At 36.2% G+C, this 21,831-nt stretch overlaps 2 protein-coding genes across 4 annotated transcripts in view; one reads left to right on the forward strand and one right to left on the reverse strand.

Moving 5' to 3' along the window:
• SERPINE3 (serpin family E member 3) overlaps positions 1-21,184 on the forward strand; it is a 41,169-nt gene extending 19,985 nt beyond the window's left edge. The window contains exons 6-9 of one of the 2 annotated variants that reach the window (XM_066380936.1): positions 5,536-5,636; positions 16,821-16,913; positions 17,366-17,449; positions 19,737-21,184. In XM_066380936.1, the coding sequence (XP_066237033.1) occupies positions 5,536-5,636; positions 16,821-16,913; positions 17,366-17,449; positions 19,737-19,780 (322 nt within the window). In that variant the 3' untranslated portion in view covers positions 19,781-21,184. The remainder of the gene's footprint in view (positions 1-5,535; positions 5,637-16,820; positions 16,914-17,365; positions 17,450-19,736) is intronic. The other variant, XM_066380937.1, reaches the window with a different exon arrangement.
• Positions 20,776-21,831, reverse strand: part of INTS6 (integrator complex subunit 6) — an 89,460-nt gene continuing 88,404 nt past the window's right edge. For both annotated transcript variants that reach the window (XM_066380934.1, XM_066380935.1), the window contains one exon: positions 20,776-21,374. In XM_066380934.1, coding sequence (XP_066237031.1) covers positions 21,281-21,374 — 94 coding nt within the window. In that variant the 3' untranslated portion in view covers positions 20,776-21,280. The remainder of the gene's footprint in view (positions 21,375-21,831) is intronic.

The following is a 21,831-nucleotide window of genomic DNA, read 5'->3' on the forward strand; positions in this document are numbered from 1 at the left end:
AAATCAGCATTTGGGCCAGAATTTACCTCTAATTCCACAAATCATTTATTCATCATTTAGTGTGATCTGCTCCAGAGTCGATAGTCAGACTGTATTTTTTATTTAGCAAGAGCAAAAACTTCTGCACACTGTTTTATTTAGCAGAGCAAAAATTGTGTGGCAATGAGGTGTGCCTTTGGGTTAATCACCAAAAGGGATATTAGTGAATTCTCAATGAATTATGATGCCTAACTTCCAAAGTAATCTTTTCTTTATAGAAAAATAAAATAAAATGTATAGAGACTATTAGTCTTCACTAGGGATATCATATGCCAAAGAATAATCAAGAAAGCCAATAATAGTATTAACAAGGATCATTAATATTCATAATGAAGTAATGCCCATAAGAAAGAGTAATAATGCAAATATACTATTGTTTCATGAATAAAACCCTTAGTTATTAGTTCAACATAGCAGGAAGCCTTTAAGCATGAGCAATTCTTTCTAATATTAGAAGTCATGTATGTATTCAATATTTGTAAGACCGCCAGATCTCACAGATCTAATAGAATGAGTTCTTCCCTTCCTTCAAGAAGCTGCTAGTCATCCTGGTATATGGTTTGTACTTTACTAAGGAAGTTTCCTTTTTTAAAATTGAGATATAATTCATATACTATACAATTTATTCTTGTAATGTCTACAATTCAGAGGTGTTTTTTTTTAGCATATTGCCAAGTTATGTAACTATCACCAATATCTAATTCCAGAACCTTTTTCATCACCTCAAAAAGAAACTCCATACCCAATAGCGGTCACACACATCAACTCTCCCCACAGCCCTAGGCAACAACTAATCTACTTTATGGGTTTGTCTATTCTGGACCTTTCACATAAATAAAATCATACAATATGTGTCCTTTTGTGTCTGGCTTCTTTCACTTAACAGTGTTTTCAAAGTTGATCTTTACTGTAGCATATATCTGTGCTTCTTTGTTTTTATGGATAATAATATTACACAGTATGGATATACTACATATTGTTTATCCCTTCACCAGTTTATAGACATTTAGGTGCCAAGACACTTTTGGCTTGTTTCCATTTTTTGGCTTTTATAACCATTTACCTGCACTTTTGTGTGTGTGTAGATATAAATTTCAATGATCTTGGGTATATATACCTAAGAATGGAATTACAGGGTTAAGTGTTAACTCTACATTTTCCATTTGAGGAACTACCAGACAGTTCTCTAAGGAGCTGTACTATTTTACATTCCCACCAACTATATATGAGGGTTCCAGTTTGTCTATATCCATGTCAACACTTGTTATTGTCCATCTTTTTTTTTTAGTCCCTCTTCATGTTTAATGGTACAGAGTTTCAGTTTGGTATGATAAAATTTTCTGAAGTAAACAATGGTGATAGGCGACAATGTGAGTGCACTTAATGCCACTGAATTACATACTTAAAATGGTAAAATTTGTGTTGTATATATTTTACAACAATTTTTTTAATGTCTTTCATGGAGAGAAGGGAAGTAGGCAGAGAATAAAGACTACCTCCCCAAATTATGTATTAAAAAGTAGGGCTATTAAAAAGCTTACCTTCAGGAACTATATAGTTATTTTTAGTTATGTTAATTAGAATGTATTCATCTGCTCTGCCCTCCTGCAAATGTTCCTCTGCACTTTGGCCCCTCCTCATCTGGAGGTGACTGCAGCCCATCCGACCTCATGATGGTGTATAACAACAGCTGTACAAAGACAAAGGCCCATCTTTTTTTTTATTATTGTAGCCATCCTAGTTGCTATGAAACAGTATTTCATTGTGACTTTCATTTGTGTTTTCCTAATGACTAATGATGTCAAGTGTTTTTGCATGTGCTTGTCAGCCATTTATATATCTCTTTTGAAGAAATATATATTTCAATCTTTTGTCCACTTTTAAGTTGTTATTTGTCTTTTTATTGTTGAGTTGTGATAGTTCTTTATATGTTCTGGATACTAGTCTCTTATCAGATATGTAATTTGTAAATGTTTTCTCCGGGTGCACAGGCTGTCTTTCAGCTTTCTTGATGGTGTCTTTTGAAGCATAAGTTTTTTAATTTTAATGAAGTTAGATTAATCTATTTTTCTTATGTTTTTTAATGTAATATCTAAAAATATCGTTACTTAACTAAGATCACAAGCTCTATGTCTGTGTTTTATTATAAGAGTTTTAGCTCTTATTTTAGGTCTTTGATTCATTTTGAATTAATTTTGGTATACGGTACGAGGGAAAGGTCCAACTTCATTCTTTGCATGAGGCTATCCAATTGTCTTGGTGTCATTTATTGATAAATCCCACTGAATTTTCTTGGTACCCTTGTCAGAATCAATTGACCATAAATGAGTGGGTTTATTTCTGGATGTTAAATTCTACTCTATAGGCATAAATGTTTATACTTTTCCAGTACCATACAGTCTTAATTATTGTACCTTTTTAGTATATTTAGAAGTTAGGAAGTGAGTCCTTCAGCTTTGTTTTTTCAAGATTGTTTTGGCTATTCTAGGTCCCAGGCATTTTTAAATGAATTTTAGAATTAACTTAGTTTCTGCCAAAAAAGGAACTAATATTTTTGTAAGGATTGTGTAGAAGCTATAGTTAATTGGGGTAATATTGTTTTCTAATACTATTAAGTATCTCAGTCCATAAACACAAGATCTCTCATTTTCTTTAGTTTTTTTCAATGATGCTTTTCAGTTTTCAATGAAAAAATTTAGCACTGCTTTGTTAAATTTATTTCTAAGTATATTATTTCTTTTGATGTTATTAAATATGGAACTTCAGACTTTTCACTACTAGTATAAAGAAATAGAGTTGATTTTCCTATCCTGATCTTATATTCTGTCACCTTGATTAACTCAATTATTTGCTCTAATACGTTTTTCTGTGTGTGTGTGTGTGTGTGTGTGTGTGTGTGTGTGTGTGTGTATTCCTTAGGATTTTTATGTTTAAGACCAAGTCATCTTGAATAGAGATAGATTTGCTTCTTTCTTTCTAGTCTGGATGATTTTATTTCTTTCTCTTTCATAATTGCCCTGTATATCCTCCAGTACAAGGTTAATAAAAGTAGTGAACATTCTTTTCTTGTTCCTGATCTTAGGAAGAAATCACTCAGTTCTCCACCATTAAGTATTATTCTGGCTGTGGATTTTTTGTAGTTTGGAAAAAAAACCAAAAACCCATTCTGTTCCAAATTTGTTGCATGTGGGTTTTGTTTTGTTTTGTTTTTTTGTTTATGAAAGGGTGTTGAATTTTGTCAAGTGTTTTCTCTGCATCTATTGAGGTAATCATGAGGCCTTTGTCCTTTATTCTATAAATATGGTATTTTTCACTAGTGGATTTTCACATGTTTAACCCACCTTACAGCCTGGAATAAATCCCATTTGGTCATGATAATATTTATATGTTGCAATTTGTTTAGTATTTGTTGAGAATTTTTGCATCTATTTATAAGAGATATTGGTCTGTAATTTTGTTTTCCTGTGATATCCTTGTCTGATTTTGGTAAAGGATTTTTTGTTTTTGTTGTTTTAATTAGAGATATTTTTGTAGTATTTCTTCTGGACCAGACTTTATAGCCATACAAAAAAGAAAAAATTACTCATTTATAGTTGTACCTCACTTTTACTATTCTCTTTAGTTACTTAAAATGATATTACAGCTTTATCATCAACCATAATCGCCTTACTTGGTTTCAAATATCTGTTAGGTCTTTTTCAATATCACTGAGAATGAATAAAACCACAATGATAACAATAAAGTATGTGAGCTATGCCGGGTATTGTTCTGAGCACTTTACAAGCATTATTTCACTTAATCTTGACAAAGTTAAGAACAAAGCACTCTCATTATGCTTGTTTCACAAATGAGCAAACTGAGGCCAAAAGAGGTAAAGTAGCTTGTCCCAGGTCCCTCAGCCAGTGAGAGAGGCTGAGCCAGGATTCAAATCCCAGCCCTAGGTTCCCAAGTCCATGCCCTTAACCAATATGCTTTAATGGTAAAAGTCTTTAAAAAGACATGCTTTAAGTATTTAAGAAATTTCAGAAGAAGTGATCTAAAATATTTCTGGAAATGTCAGCAATGACTTGGAAAAAGCATGTGCCGGCCTGACCTGTTGTGGCGCAGTGGATAAAGCGTCGACCTGGAAATGCTGAGGTCGCCGGTTCGAAACCCTGGGCTTGCCTGGTCAAGGCACAAATGGGAGTTGATGCTTCCAGCTCCTCCCCCCTGTCTCTTTCTCCTCTCTCTCTCTCTCTCTCTCTCTGTCTCTCTCCCTCTCTCTCTCCTCTCTAAAATGAATAAATTAAAAAAAAAAAAAGAAAAGAAAAAGCATGTGCCTTTAGTGGAAACTATTCTCAGGATCCAAAACATTTATTTATGAGAAAATCTGATACTTTCATGTAAAATATTGGTTACCTTGTCTTATATGGCAGGGTAGACCTTTGATATTAAATGGTCTTATCCAGTATTTTTATTCTCCTACGAATCCTGCATGGTTTCTAGAAAAAGACCATATAAATTCCATTTTAAACTTTTTTCTTTCAAAGAAAAATAATGTCAACAGTCCTCCCAAAGGAGCTTCAATAGTAAAATTTAACACCTTGCCTCTGCAGATAAAGTGCAAAGTTGGTGTGCTCCTTCTTCCTGCTCTCGGGACTTACCAGGAAGACCAACGCTTTAACTTGCATTCCTTCCCAGCTGTGTGTCGAAGGCACATGCTCACACAGCACACATAAAAATATGTCTTATCAATTACAAACATATTGAATTGTCAGGCAACAGCCTTGCCACACCTACTATGTGTGAGATGCCACGCGGGGCGGGAGGTGACAGACGTAGAGGGCAGCTCTGCACTCAGACAGCCTCGATTGGAGTGGAGCTCACTGCGCACTCACTGTCATCTCAGGCAAGTTCCTTCAACGCTTTACCCCTCGGTTTTCTCATCTGTAAAATAAAGATAACAGTGATGTGAGCATGAAATTAAGTAACCCACATAAAATACTTTTCTCAGTGCCAAGCACCTGGTAAGTACTCAGTGATATTATTATTAGGAAATTAAAAAATAGAGAAGGATAACCTCTCTTCTCAAGTAGCTTGTGATATCATACATACAGTAACAGGAAGAAAAATGTCCTATACGTCAAAAGTTTAGAACGAACAAAGTGTAAATGGGGCTTTAATAACCAAAGGTCAAAAAACAGCCTCAAAATCAGCGATAACAATTGATATGGGCTTAGGGGAAAGGCTAGTACAGTAATTCAAAGACAATCAAAAAAGATGAAGGACACCTGAAAAGAACAGCAGGTGCAAAGGTACAGAGGTGGGAGAGAGTGCTGTGTGGCTGGGCTGTGCACTGGGCAGGGTTTATGGGAAGGAGCAATGACAGATACAGCCGGAAGTGAACCTGGAGAACGCTGACATCCCAGTTGGGGGTTTGGAGGTTATATGGTGCATATAAAAGTGTATTGAACGAGAATTTTAAATGAAAGTTGATGGTTTGTTTTTGTTTTTTAGATTTAGGATACAAAATCATTTCAACTTAAAAAACATTTTAAATTCTTGGGGAATCACCGATCTTTTTGATCCACTCAAAGCTAACTTGAAAGGAATTTCAGGTAACAACTATTTTTCCAAGATTTCTGGCATTGTGTTTGTAGAAAGTTTTACCATATTTTGATTAAGTGTTCTTATTATTTCTACAGAGCCTTTAGTGGTATTCAGTCAGAATTAGTGTTAATGTTATTTAAAAGAATAAAGAAAGTGCTTTGCATTATATATGATTGTTACTTCTTATCACAGTCAAATTTGGGTTAGATTTTCTAGAAAGTCTGAAGACTTTCTTGGGACCTCTAAGTACTGTTGTCAGAGACCTTCTGAATAAGGTCAGCAACCACAGGACACAGTGCAACTCACCCTCCATCTGTCCATTGTGACCAGTAGCATGCCAGAGACATTGGTGCAACAGTAGTTCTTCATTCTGACCTCTTGCTGTCATGCAAGCTTCACAATCACCCTATGTCTCTCTGTCCCTCACTGTACCTATCTGTCCTTTTCTAATGAGCTAACCTTGAAACTTCCCCACAGCCACTCAACTTCCTTCCTTCAGGTAGTGCATGCACCTGTAAAACTGTCTTAAAATTATCTCCTTCTCAGAGTCCATATTAACAATTCTTTGCCCATAGTAGACATGCTACTGCTAACCAAGAGGAGCTGTGTTTGCCTGTGCGCTGACAGGGAACTTACATCAAATAATACAGGAGAGTAGGATGCCAGAGCTTCAGGTTCCAAAATCCTCTCAGGAGACCATTAGCTAAACTGTTGCCAACTCCAAAGGCCCAGGTTCATTTCTACTCTAGATAGTAGTAAATTATCTGTAGGAAGATACTGCAGGGGCACTTTCATTAGCCTTGACATTTTCCTTGCCTGATGAGCTTGAGAGTCTCTCTTCTGAATACTAGAAAACCTCAGAGTGCAAAGAAGTTTTCTAATTCTTTGCTCAGAATCTTTCTTATTAAGCAAGTACAGAAAATATGGGAGTTTGTTCTACAAGACAAGTGTTGGGCTATAGATGTGACCAGACAGACTAATTGGAAGTTACTTATCAAATATAACACAGGAGGGAAAAAAAATCTATTTTAGATTGTTTAAAATCCACCAACTCTGTACTCATTTTCTAAACATGCAAAGAGATAGCAAAGCAATAGTCAAGTATACGGGTGTGATGCCTCTGACAGTGCTGAGCCCACAGTGAATGCCCAGAAAAGATGCTTGAGTGCCCAAACCAGAAATTTTCCCTAGTGACACAGGCATGATCTGACACTGTGTAACAAGACTAGAGAGCAAGGAAGGAGGGAAGAATAAGGAACTTGAGTGCACTCGGTGTTTAATATCGTGCCAAATCTAACCACAGCATCCTCTTGCACCCCTGGATCTCAGCCATGGCATCTGTTGTTGGTGGCAATGCCATTTTCCTTTAGATTACTGTAGCTCAGATCTTTGGGGCCATTCTTGACCTTTCTTTCTTACCACTACATGTAGTTAATCACTATGACTTCTTGATTGTTCCTTCATAGTTCTTAAACATCTCTCTGCCTTTATGTGCTAGAAGTACATCTTCAAATGCCATCAATTCTGTGTACTCAAACAGGCCTGAGCTTAACTCACATCATGAGCTCCCCCGTTGATGACTTCCAAAGCCTTGAAGCTCCTCTGACAAGATCTAATGATCAATTCAGTTTAAAAAGAACCTTTTTTGATACCTAACCTTTTCTATTATGATGCAGTTAAAGTCTACTTGTATTTGTTTCAGACACCAGAAATATAGGCTCATGAATCTGGCTTGTTAAATATATAATTACTAAGCAATGACCATGTGCCAAGTGTGAAAAGAATGCATTTATGTTTCCTCTGATAAAACACACCAGCCTGCTCTCATAAAGTTTTGTTCCTCTAATGTGGAAATCACCAAATAATGGTCCTGCTTCTGCTTTACTAAAGTTTTACTGAAACACAGCCACTCCCGTTGATTTACAGATTATCTATGGCGGCAGCTTCCTACTACAAAAGCAGAATTAAGCAGTTGCAACAGATACATATGGCCTGCAATAACTAAAATATTTTATATCTGGCCCTTTCTTGATAAAGTATGCTAACTAAAGTATTGCTTTCTGATGACCCTTCTTTAACCATAATTAAGAGACAAGTTACTCTGTGCCCAAGTGAACTATTGATTTAATTCTGCAGACATGGCCACTGAATCTCTCTAACAAATAGTTCCATCATTCCTAAAATGGGGTAGCTACCATCCACCTCACTTCTTACTCTTGGAAATGAAATTCTATAACATACAGCAAAACATCAGCAGGGAGTTTGCCAGAAAGTAAATTATCAAAAACTGCTGGCCTCTCTTTCTATATTAACAAAGGTTACTGTGCAATTTTGTACTATTGATAGAAGCACAACAGCCACAAGGGAACACTTGTTTTTTTCTTTTCTTTTAGTTCCAAACCCAGAATCATTTTTACTCAAGTTCTCCTTCCCATTTAAAATTCAGTTGTCTCTTTTTTCATGTCATCAAATCCTTTTATGCCTGGAGAACTTGCTTCATCAAGGCCCACATGAGCCCAGAATGTAATTTTTCTCCCCCAACATCCTTGACACTACACGTCATAAAACTTTTAAGAGTAATTCCAGTTTTATTTACACTAAAGATACCAGTTAGAGATATGCCTCATTAGCAATCCCACTTCCTACAGGATCAGCAGGCTTGAGACAAACCCATGATTCCTAATCCAAGAAATACTACTTGTGCAAAGACTTGAAACTTAAAAAAAAAATTATTTTATTCTTGACTTTTATAAGGAATAATTAGTTTCCAAATTCTGCTCAATAAGAAGTGCAAGCTCCCTATTACTATGACTGAAAGGAGCAAACCACCCATAGTTATTTGACTGCACACTGAATTAACTTATGTCACACTTGACAACTGCTCAAAACTGCAATAGGTCACCTGACCTGTGGTGGTGCAGTGGGATAAAGTGTCAACCTGGAACACTGAGGTCACCAGTTCAAAACCCTGGGCTTGCCTGGTCAAGGCACATATGGAAGTTGATACTTCCTGCTCCTTCCCCCTTCTCTCTCTCTCTCTCTCTCTCTCTCTCCCTCTTTCCATCTCTTCCCCCCCCCCTCTCTGAAAAAGAAATTGAATAAAGTCTTTTAGAATAAAAATTTTAAAATAAACTGCAATAGGTCATCAGGATGGTGACATAGGTCCTTTCCAACTTCAGTTTTTATCTCAAGAAAATCAATAACTAGCAATGATCCAAAGACAGATCATCATTGTGGAAATCCTAGCACCCAAGGGTGAGGCTGAAGCATCTCCTTGAAATACAGAGACTGAGGTCACATTGGAAGGGTAAGAGGAATGGCTACATTCTGACTGCATCATCCCTCCTCTAGGCTGACACAGCACTGTATCCAGTGTCTCCTAGTACCTGGACTTTATCAAGTGGGAAAAGAGAGCCCAAGGTGGACCTACAACTCACCCAAAGTTGCAGGATGCTTCCTCACAATCCCACTCAGATCCTGCCATACAGGGACCACTGGGGATCAGTTAGAGATGGAGAAGGGGGGTGGGTTACAGTAAGCAGGCCTCAAACCTTGGTAGATCATGTTTCTGCTTGTAGGGCACCTCAGCAAAGACTCCAGCCAGTGGCAATGCTGATCTACAGAGTGGAGACAGTGGCCCTGTCTGGCCAGAGAGCTCAACTGGTGGTTCTGCTTGATTTAGGGAAGCAAATTCACAGCCACAACAAACTATAGATCAAAGCCTCAAGTCCTGCCCAGGCAGGAAGACTGTCCATCGAACCCAGATAGCCAAGAAGCCCATCCTACAGCCCTATTTGAGAGCCAAGCCAGCAGCCCTGCCCAAATTTGGAATATAGCCCCAGGCCCTGCATAACTAGAGAGTCTGAACAATGATTCCAGGAAGCATCAGAACCCAGCCCACAATACCATCAAACCACAGGGTCAACCTACAGCAGCACTCAGCCTCAGAGGCTGGCCTACAACCCCACTCAGCAGTGGAGTTGAGACTGCAGTCCCACCCAACTTCAGGGCAGAGCCTGTGGCCCTACTTAAACATGAAGCCCGACTTACATCACCATCCAGTTGGGAATCACAGCCTGAGACCCCCCTGACCTGTAGCAATTGTGGAGCCCAACCCATACAGTGGCCTAATCGTGGTGTCCAACTAGTGGTGCCAAGGAAAAGACTGCAACCTCACTGATCTAGAGGTAATTGTAGGGTTAGTGGCCTAACCTGACCATCACACATGTCCAGAAGCTCCACCCAAACAAGGGGCTAAGAAAGTTGTTCCACCCAACCACAGAAACCAGCCAGCAGTACTCCCCACAACCTCGGAGAATATGCAGTGGCCTTGCTCTAATAGAGGCACCAATAGAAAGCCCCACCTGTCCAAGCATGCTACCAGCTGACTAGAACATCAAAAGCAGATCCATTAAGAGGAACATGCTTACTTAAATGCACAAATACCATTGTAAGGAATCAAGAACCGTAGGAATCAGGAAAAAACATGACACCACCAAAAGAAACAAATAAAGCTCCAACAACTACCCTTAAGAAATAGAGGTCTATGAACTAACAATAAATTCAGAATAATCCTCTTAAATTAGTTTAGTACACAAGAACAAACAAAAAAACTAAACTAAATTAAGAATAGAATACATGAACAAAATAAGTTGAGTCAACAATAACGAAAACCACCAAAGAAAGAAAAACAAATTCTAAAGTGGAAGAATACAATGACTACACTGAAAAATTCATAAGAGAGCTTAAACAGCAGAGCCAACCAAGAGGAGGAAAGAATCAACAAGGTAGAAGATAAGCCATTTGAAATTGTCTACCCAGTAGAGCAAAAAGAAAATGAATGTAAGAAAATGAAAGAAAGCCTATGGGAGTTGGGTACATTCATTAAAAAAACAATATATGCATTATAGAAATCCCAGAAGGAGAAGAGAAATAGAATGAAAGTCTATTTAAAGCAATAATGGCTGAAAACTTCTCAAATTTGGGATAAGAAATAGGCATCAGTTTCATGAGGCCCAAAGGATTCCATATAGTTTGAACCAAAAAAAGGGCTACACTGAAACATATTACAACTAAATAGTCAAAGGTCAAAGACAAAGAAAGAATTTTGAAAGCAGCAAGAGAGAGGAAACAAATTACATAAAAGAGAACACCCATAAGATGGTCAGTTAATTTTTCAACAGAATGCAAGAGTAGGATGATATAGTCCAAATCAGGGGTAGTCAACCTTTTTATACCTACCGCCCACTTTTGTATCTCTGTTAGTAGTAAAATTTTCTAACCGCCCACCAGTTCCACAGTAATGGTGATTTATAAAGTAGGGAAGTAACTTTACTTTATAAAATTTATAAAGCAGAGTTACAGCAAGTTAAAGCATATAATAATAATTACTTACCAAGTACTTTATGTTGGATTTTTGCTAAGTTTGGCAGAATAAATTTTTATAAAACAACTTACCATAGTTCAATCTATCTTTTTATTTATACTTTGGTTGCTCCGCTACCGCCCACCATGAAAGCTGGAACACCCACTAGTGGGCGGTAGGGACCAGGTTGACTACCACTGGTCTAAATAATGAAAGAAAAAAACCCTTTCGATCAAGAATACTATACTAGGCAATGCTGTCTTTACAAATGAAAGCTAAAGATATTCCTAAAAAAAAAAAAAAAGTTCTGGGAGTTCATCACCAGTAGACTTGCCTTACAAAATATGCTAAAGAACATTCTTCAAGCTGAAATTAAATGTTAATTAACATAAAAATGTATGAATGTGTTTTTTTTAAATTACTGTTAATGGTAAATATGTATAGCCAATTCTAATTCTCTAATATTTTAATGGTGGTATATAATTAGTAAGAACTAATCAACAGATTTGGTAAAATTGCAGGATACAAAATCAACATACAAATATCAGTTACATTTTTATACACTAACAATGAACTATCTGAAAACAAAAAAAGAAAACAATCCATTTACAACTGCATCAAAAACAACTCCTAGGAATAAATTTAACCAAGGAAGTGAAAGATCTCTACACTGAAAACTACAACACATTGATGAAAGAAGTTGAAAAAAACACAAATAAATGAAAAGATCTCCTGTTCATGAATTGGAAGATTATCTGTCTATATCAAACCAACTCTCAGATTCAATAAATTCCCATCAAAATTCCAATGACATTTTTCACAGAAATTGAAAAACAACCCTAAAATTTGTATGAACCACAAAAGACCCTGAATAGCCAAAGCGATCTTAAGAAAAAACAAAGTTGGAGGCACCACACTTCTTGATTTCAATGTATATTACAAAGTTATAGTAATCAAAACAGTATGGTACTGGCATAAAAACATACATATAGATGAAAGGAATAGAACCAAGACCTCAGATATAAATCCATACACATACAGTCAATGAATATTTGACAAAGGAGCCAAGAATACTCAATGGGGAAAGATAGTCTCTTCAATAAATGGTGTTGGGAAAACTAGATATTCATAAGCAAGAAAAATGAAACTAGATCCCTATCTTACACCACTCAAATGAACTCAAAATGGATTAAAGTCTTAAATTTCTGAAACCATAAAAACTTCTAGAAGAAAACATTTGGAAAAAGTTCCTTGAAATTGGTCTTGGCAATGATTTTTTAGATATGACACCAAAACCAGAAAGAACAAACACAAAAATAAACAAGTAGGAGTACATCAAACCGAAAGCTTCTTCACAGCAAGCAAAAGAAACAACTGATAAAATGAAAAGACAATTTATAGAATGGTAGACAGTATTTGGAAACCACATCAGTCTGTTAAGGGGTTAATATCCAAAATATATATGAAATGTATACAGCTCCATAGCAAATAATAATAATCATCCTATTAAAAAATAAGCAAAGGATTTGCATAGACATTTTTCCAAAGAATATAATCAAGTGGCCAACAGGTATATAAAAAGGTACTCAGTATCACTAATCATCAGTGAAATGAAAATCAAAACCACAATGAGACATCACCTCGGACCTGTTAGAGTGTCTATTATCAAAAAGACAAGAGGTAACAAATGCTGGCGAGGAGGTAAAGGAAACACTTGTACATTGTTGATGGGAATGTAAATCAGTGCAACTACTATTGAAAACAGTGTGGAGGTTCCTCAAAAAATTAAAAATAGAACTACCATATGACCCAGCAATTCCACTTCTGGGTATATACATACAAAGGAAATGAAATCACTATCTCAAAGAGATAACTGCACCCCTATCTTCATAGCAGCATTATTTCAGTAGCCAAGACATGGAAAAAACCTAAGTGTTCATTGACAGATGAATGGATGGAGAAGTTGTGGTACATATACACACATATCATATATATCATCATCATATATATATGATGATGATATATATGTAATTCAGCCATAAGAAAGAAGAAAATCCTGCCACTTGTAACAACATGGAAAAACTTTAAGGGCATTATGCTAAGTGAAATAAGTCAGAGGAAAAAGAAAAATACTGTATGTCATTTATATGTGGAATCTATAAAAAACAAACAAAAATACTAAACTCATAGAAACAGAAAGTAGATTGGTATTTGCCAGGGGCAGGGGAAGGGAGTAGGAAATGGGCAAAGGTGAACAAAGGGTACAGACTCTCAATTATAGGTTCTGGGGATGTAATGTGTAGCATGGCAACTATATACTGTATACTTGAAAGGTGCTGAGAGAGAAGACTTTCAAAGGTAATACACAAGAAAATTGTAACTATGTGAGGTGATAAATGTGTTAACTAATCTTATTGTGGTAATCATTTCACAATGTATAAATTTATCAAATCGTTATATTGTAGACCTTAAACTTACACAAAGTTATATGTCAGTCCTATCTCAATAAAGCTGGGGGGGCCGGAAAGAAAGAAAGGTGTGAGAAGTGGACTAGAGAAAAATGGAGAAACCAACTAACTACGGCCTCGATTTGGAGCCATTTCAGCTTCTATATAGCACTCTCTATATCCTGGGTTAGGTGCTATGTGACACACACTCTCCGTTTTTTACAACTTTTTACAATTAAAAAGATGAGAAAATTAAGTAGAAGCAAATTCTGGCAATAACTTTCTAAAAAGACACTAAGTTTGCCAATAGTAAGTAATAATAATTTAAAGACAAAAGACCTAGCGAATGTTTACCCTGCTTTACGAGAGGCTGAGGGTCAAATGTTGAGACACTGATTTACATTTTGCAATCTTGTGTTTACACAATGTCATTAAAAAGACTCTTTAACCTTTTGAGAGTATGACCAACCACACAGGAAGAATGGTGGTCTCCACTAACAAAGGGGGAGGGCCATTGAAACAATCGTTTGGATGAGACTCACCAGAGTCATTCTGTTCTGTGCCCCCGTGATTCTACAGTCACAGTATTTCCTTACAAGTGAAATCAGATTAAAGAACATGAAGGCTATTTTAATGGGGAAATGAAACAAACGTCTATGTGAAGAGTGTCTAATAGTCATTCGTCCAACATTTACTACACACAAGTATTATTACACTAGTTGAGGGAAGTACAAAGTATTTAAAATGACTAAGACAGCTTCTGTTTCCTAAGAGCTAATGATCTAAAAAGCAAGGTTAATATGTAAACATGTTAGAAGATGCTATGGAAGAAGAGTGGAGATTATGCCATGAGAGAAAGGAAGAAACTTATCCTCTTCTCTTACTTTTGATATTTAAATGTAATATAGGAGCAAAGGGGTTTATGGCGGGCTAGTTTCCCAAAGTATGTTCTTCAGAATACTAATCTGGTAAATTTGGAGAAAAGGGATGATGTGGTTGATTCCAGAATTCAACCCTACCTATTATAGTTCTCCTATAGGATTCACTATGAACATAAGCAAGTTAGTGGCTTTAAGAAGTCCACTGCTAAAAACAAAAGCACAAAACTGCTCAACCTGCATTTCCCATTTTAATAAACCAGAACCCTGTTACAGAGTAGCACCTACAAACAATCTTGGGAACAAACTTTGGGGAAACAGATTGTATGACCTCAATGGCACTAAGAAGCTGCTAACACTGCAGGAGAGGATAAACCCAAAGCCAGGAGAATCCCTTTGTGCTCAACCTCTTCTAGGTTGGTCTCATTAGCTGCATAACATTTCAATAACTGCTTAACAAAAGCAAGCATATGGGTGTCTGTAATACAAGATCAAGCATGAAGAAAAACACAAACCCACAGATGACTCCTCACTTCTTACTTTGATCACTAATGTTAACTTTTACCAGAGAGAAAATTTAAGTGCAGAGGGTGGGGCCTGATGGACTATAGGTCTTGGCTAATGGCCGTGCAAACATGTAAATGTCAATTAATGGACCATTCCTGTAGTGTGATGGAGTAAAGCTATTAAAATGGAACTCTTCAGTTGCAGTCTCGAGGAATCAATATAACTAAGTACATATAACTGAAGAGTCATTCATACCAGGTGGCCCCATCTCGCACATTGTGTCAAGGAGCCTGAACTCATACAAATTTACTGTATTTTAGCTGATAAATTAAACCTCTGCTCCATTTCATTAACATTTATTTAAAATGTTCAGATATCATACCAGATAGCAATGAAGTCCCAGATCAGTAAAACCTCATGGTCACCAATGAACCATTTACTATCCATAATTATTATAGAGAATGTCTCTTTTTAAAAAAAAAAAAAAAAGATCCTGCAGAAAAAGACCAACTATTCAAATAACCAAATTCTTCACTGGTTTTAGGGAAAGGAATGCAAGGTAGATATTTCCATTGATTTCTTTCCCTTTCCCTGGCCCTGTCTGTTCCCCTCCACTGATGTTGGAAAGTGACTTCCTTACAGAGAATTCAGCCAAGTCATAATTTCCCTTGTATGCCTGATTTACAAGGTGGATGAAATGTGCCGATTCTGTACTGTGGGCTGGTTTTATTCTCTCATGACATTCATTGTTGTCTCCTGGTATGTGCACAAGAATGCAAAGACAATTTAAATATTAGTCTAAAATGAAACAAAGAAACCTCCTCAAAATGCATATACATCCAACAATTAAGACTCATACCACAGATGCCTTACCAGTGGCATGCTGGAGTTGACCAGGATACTTCTTGAAAGTTGATCCTGTTTGCATGTAGGGGTCAGTAGAAATGGGCACTGCACTGTCAGAAAACCTGCATGTGCCCAATTTTAAGTATCAAGTGTGTGACCTCAGATGACAACAGCTCACTCTAAAATCAAAGGGCTGAACAGAATAATTTCTAGTTTCCTCTCATTCTAAAGATTCTTAATTTTCATTCTTTATTGTGTCATCAGGTAATATTTCATGGTGGGGTTTAAAAATGATCAATGGTTTAGATTACAAAAATCTGTTAATTCCCCTAATTGAACATATCCCTGGGTTTACCTTTGAAACTTAGCATACAACTATTACAGTTCCAACTCCTTAATTTTTTGCAGATTCTAGCCCACAAGGCAAGTGAATTGCAGAGCTGATATACCTCAGTGTACAGAACGTAGTCCTGCAGCCTTAGGCACATCTCAATACATGGAAAAATGCCTTTTAAAGCCGAGAGTACAAACCTGCCACTCCGTCATTTAAAAGTGGCTCTTAAAATGCAGTCCAAGAGACAGCATTCAAGGGACCTCATCTCAGCTTGCTGAAAAATGCAGATTCCTGGGCCCCAGAGTGTGCACTATAACACATATTCCAGTAATTCTTTTATCATCGAATTTTAGAAATATTGGCTGATGAAAAGATGTAAATATTAACTAGAAAGTTTTGAAAATAACTTGAAAAATGAGGAACAGTTCTGAATATTTGAGATTTTTAGATAAAGGTTTTGAAAGTTGCATAAAATATTGCACCTTAAGAATTTGTTTTTAAAGATTTTATTTATTCATTTTAGAGAGGAAAGAGAAAGAGATAGGGAGGGAGGAGCAGGAAGCATCAACTCCCATACGTGCTTTGACCAGGCAAGCCTGGGGTTTTAAACTGGAGACCTCAGCATTTCAGGTCGACACTTTATCCACTGCACCACCACGGCCAGGCTGCACCTTCAGAATTTTCAAATAAGCTCTTTCTAGGTGTATAGTAAGCAACATTAAGACTAAGTACCATGCATTCTTTAAAAATGTACTCAAATCCCTAAACCAAATGCATCAAAAATTCAATAAGCAATTCACATTTTTATTTCCTAGTATTAGGCCAAGATGGCTTTTATGTTTCTGAAGCGACCCACAAAGCCAAGATTGAGGTTTCAGAAGACGGCACCAAGGCATCTGCAGCCACAGGTATGTTGCTAAGGGGAGCTCAACTACCCAGATAGTCCCACTGCTGCCTGTATCTACTTTGCTAGATTTAGCTAGTTCAGTCTTCACAATTCTAAAACTTCCTCTGAAAACCCCAAGTCCAGATGTGGTACAGAGTTGAAAAATGATGGTGGAAAAGATATCCATTTAGAAAAAGATGTGTACCATCATCCCCATAAACAAGGAGTAGTCATTCTGAAAATTACCTCCACTAAAATATTCCATGGAATATTTAAAAAATAAGACAGGTTTCACTAAGTGGTATCTTTTCTCTATAATTTCACCATTTCATGCCATCATAACTCTAAATGAAATTATTAGGATGATTTAATTCTTCAAAAATCAGGGAAATAACTGACTTCATATCCAATTTTAGTAGTGACTTTCTTCAAATGAATACAAAATGCAATGGGATTCTTCTATCTTTCCTGCAGCTCTACTGTTACTAAAAAGGTCCCGGATTCCTATTTTTAAAGTAGATCGGCCATTCATCTTTTTCCTGAGAGAATGCAACACAGGTATTAAAGTCTTTTTTGATAGAATTCAGTATTTATCAGCATCTCTTTAGCAACAAGGGCTCCTATGTCCCCTGCTGCCTGGGAGCATTCACACCAGCTGGTTTCTGCGCTGCTTCAGAAGCTTCCCCGTTGCTGTGTTGTATATCCCAAGAAAGGGGCCATTTCATAACTAAAGGGAAACAAATATCCTCAGGGGGTTTCCCCCCTTCTCTCTCAGCTCATTTGCAGTTGATGTAAATTTTAAAATTCAGGGGAGACTTAGAATTATCATAAAAGTAAAATGGTGACTCTAGACTTTTTCCAGTTGTTGCTGAGCTTTGTTGTCACTATAGGATAAGATAGTTCCTTCAGGCCCCTAGAGGATCCAAGAAGTCCTCGGACTCTCAGCAACCCTAAACGTCTAGTAAATGCATTTGGACTTCTAGTCTTTCTGTTGATCTTTTTCAAGCTTGCTGAAATTATACAAAAATCAAATGTTTGCCCTTGTCATTTTAATGCCCACTATACAATTTCATCTTAATCCAAAAAAATGGTAATGGTACAGGAAAATCCTTAGCACATCAGGACAAGCAGGAGTCCTTTAGCATCAAGAACATTGAACAAAGTTTTCAAATTATGCCTCTAATGTTCCCCATCCCCCTCTGACAATTATTTATCAGCCTTGGAAGAAGAGATTCTCAGTAAAGAGTTGTTGGCAAGTCTACACAATGTGTTAAAAGGAAATAGGATGGAACAAGACTAATAAAATCAAGCAAAAGTGGATCTACTTTAACTAAGCATCAGGCATTATTTTTATTTATGGAGAGAAAAAGTCAAAAGTTAGAATAATGAAAATTATGCATAGGCTTTACACAAATTGTTAAGGAAATACTGTCAACATCATTTTATCTGAGAATCATTTGCATACTGCTTTAACTTGTGCTAGAAATCAAAGGAACACTTTTGTGACAAAAGAATGAAAATGACCATTCACTAGAAAATAATCTATTGATATTTTAGTATTCGGGAAGAAAAGGTCCACCAACAGACTATGCCCTGCTAGTAATCATCCTAACCCCATAAATATTAGATGAAAATGTCACATATCCCTCAGAACAGGCAACAGGAGCCCTCTCTTAGAAAGGATACATGTCAAAAATGAAAGATGGAAAAAAGGACAGCTTCCACTCCCCCTCAAGAAATAGGTCTAAATTTGAACAGAAAGGTCATTGTCAAAAGCTGATAGTCAATAAAGGTTGATGACAAAAGTTTCATTTTTGAAATTCAACTGCATAAAATGTCAAATCTTTGTAGTAGTAAAGGACACATCATTATTTCAATGGTAGAGAATAAAAATATAAGGTTAATCCAAAACCAGTGCCATGATCCACCGCACATCTAAATACAGTCCCTGTAAATTAATATACCCCTCTTTCTGGGAGGTACTTGCCCACATATACAAAGTGGACACTTCTGTCAGCAGGGGTATTGAAGAGATAAAAATGAAATCTCAGCCTTCAGTACATCAAACTGATCAATCTTACTAATAAGGGCAAATAGTGACTTAATCGAGAAATGGGACACATGAGACCATTAAGAAAAACTATCTTAATCTCAAGATTTAACTGTTGAATATATCATTTATCCAGCCTAAGGTCATCCAGTGATCTAAAGGGCCTAAAAGACATATTCCCTTCAAATATACTACCCTTCCTCTTTGCTTACAAGAATTCTATAGTATTTCACTAATTGAACTAATATGCCCAGTTTCTTAAAATGCAGAAAACCCGATACAGATGGAATATTAAACTTGAGTTTCAATGGGTTTCAAACCTTGTGACTAGGATGAGGGTGTCGAGTATGGTGGCAGATTAGGGACTTCTTAAGAGACTGAACAAACACTGCTTCTTCCCAACTCCCTCTAGGGTTCATCCCCCCAAATGGATTAAAGGTCAAGGGTCTAAAAGATTAATGGAAATAAGAATTTTTTGATAAGGAAGTCTGCTAATTATTAGAATAGAATAAATCCCTTTCCTAAATATACCTAAGCATGAACTTTTATCTGAATAACTTTTAATTGTTTCCATTAATCTCACAACCTAAATATACATAATTTAAGACCAGGAAATATATTCTGGACTTTGTGTAGCTCTTGCTGAAATTTAGCAATGTGACTGTAGGTAATTACCTTAATAATTTCATCTATAGCCTGCTTTACTTAAAGGTATTTGGTAGAGGTAATAAAAGGTTTAAAGAACTGCATATGAAAATACTATATAACATTATATATGCTTCTTTTTCTTGACAGGGCTTGTCTTCAGTATTGGGAGAGTTTCAAATCCTCTAGACTAAAATGAACAGATCTCAAACATGTTCTCCTCTTCCATCTATGCTTTTCTTCATAAAAAGTTACAATTTCATTTTGCTATATACCCTTGAAATTTAAAAAGTGTTCTGCTAAAGTGTAAAAAGATAAAGGTATGTGATTTTCAAATGTTATGAACCTAAAAATACTTCAATTATACTATAATTTTATAAATGTATTTCACCCACTGAATCTAACATTTAATCTTCTTTTTCTACTGGTTACCCAATAGCACTACAAGGCACAGCAGTGATATTTGAATGGTGAGAGTCAGGTCATAGGGTCATGTTCTCCGTAAGGACACACGAGGCCATCTTACTGAGGGTGGACAATGAATAGCGTTGGTTTTTCCTTGTCCCAGGTAATCGGGAGTAATGCAAAATAAATAGTCATCTTAAATGTGTTTCCTTTCCATTTAGCTTCTGAATAAAATGGAGAGGTTAAGTGTGAGAACAGCAGAGCAGAAGAAAGATCCTCCTTGACGCCCCAACTTGTTATGGGACTTCTGTAAGCACAGCATCGAGCTGCTAGACGCTAGCTATTTCAGAGTTATGTGATGTGCCCCAAACTTTCAACTCTCTAACAGTTTCAACTTAAGAGCCATCCACAATCTTAGTGATGAAGGAAAAGATGTTGAAGGGAAGTAAGAAAACCAGTAACGTCCAAAAGTGTCTGCTTTTTAAACAGCTTTTAAAGTATCTGCCTATTTGCTACAAATATTGTTGTTCCCATTATTTAGGCAGAGCTGAGAGCACGTTGGTGTGACCAACAAAAACTAAGAACATATAGTAAAAAGACAATGCAGATTACGTACCATGTAATTAGTTAGATTTAACAAATAAGAACTTCAAGTGGTGTACTTTTCCAATGCTAAAAGCAAAACTTTTAAAATTCAATTATCTTAAGAGGGTTTTAAATGACTACTTTAAATGTGATTATTTCCTAAACCACACAAGAGTAAAATAGAGCATTTATTGATGGAATAACAAAAGTGCTTTTCTTAAATATTTTTCAAAATACATTTGTACAACTTACAATAATATATCCAAAATAACTGTATATACAAAACATTACCTAGTTTTAATGTATGTGCTTTTTTCCCCAAAAATTACAAAGTAACTTCTTCTTTATTTTTTTTGGCAAAGTTCAACCTTAACAGAGGTGACAATTTAAAGGTTGGTTTAAGAAAATAGAACCTGAGGGAAATTGATACGCAAGAGTCAATGACAAGCAAGAGATTTGGAGGAATATTTTTAGTTTGTTAAATAAAAATGTTTTTTAGAGTGGTACTTTTCACATTACAAAAATAAACCAAAATGAAGAAAGGTCACTGTAAAATGATGAGAAAAGGATCTGTAGACTTGCTCTTAGTATTTCAAATAGCCAACAATGCATGTCAAAAAATGAATGCAAAATCACAACAGTCTTGTATTTACTTTGTATTTGGAGAAGATATACTGAAATAAGTGGCCACATTCTGTTTTCTTTTAATTGCTATTAATATGGTTGATCTGATTGGCTCTTCGATGAATTTCATCCAAGAAGTTCTCCAGTTGTTCTATTAGCATTCGTTTTTTAAACCTGTATAAAAAAATAACAGCACTCTCAATTTCTTTTTAATGCATAAAGATTTATAGCAGTAAGTTTTAGTTTTTCTAAAAGGGAGAAACTGCCTTGGGATGGTTTCTCAAAGTGAAATAAAAATTAAAAATCAACTTTATGATATATAAAACCTTCTGGAAGACTAGTAAATTATTTTTATCAGCACATTATTATAGTTTGTTCCTAGAACAAATAACCCAGGCCTAAATACAATGAGAATGAGGTTATTCCACAATCAAAAAGAAGGAAAAACAACCTAATATATACAAGGTTTACTAATATTCCAGCAAAGTTAGGGCTCCCAAAGCAACGTCTCTTGAAAGCTTCTCATGCTCTTTGAAAGGTGAATGTGAAAAGGAATGTAAACACAGTACAAATACAATCCCTCCTGGAGTATTAGATGCAATGAAAGCTGGGCAGTAACACTTAAAACCAC

The sequence above is a fragment of the Saccopteryx leptura genome, chromosome 4 (assembly GCF_036850995.1).
Source record: "Saccopteryx leptura isolate mSacLep1 chromosome 4, mSacLep1_pri_phased_curated, whole genome shotgun sequence".
Taxonomy (NCBI): domain Eukaryota; kingdom Metazoa; phylum Chordata; class Mammalia; order Chiroptera; family Emballonuridae; genus Saccopteryx; species Saccopteryx leptura.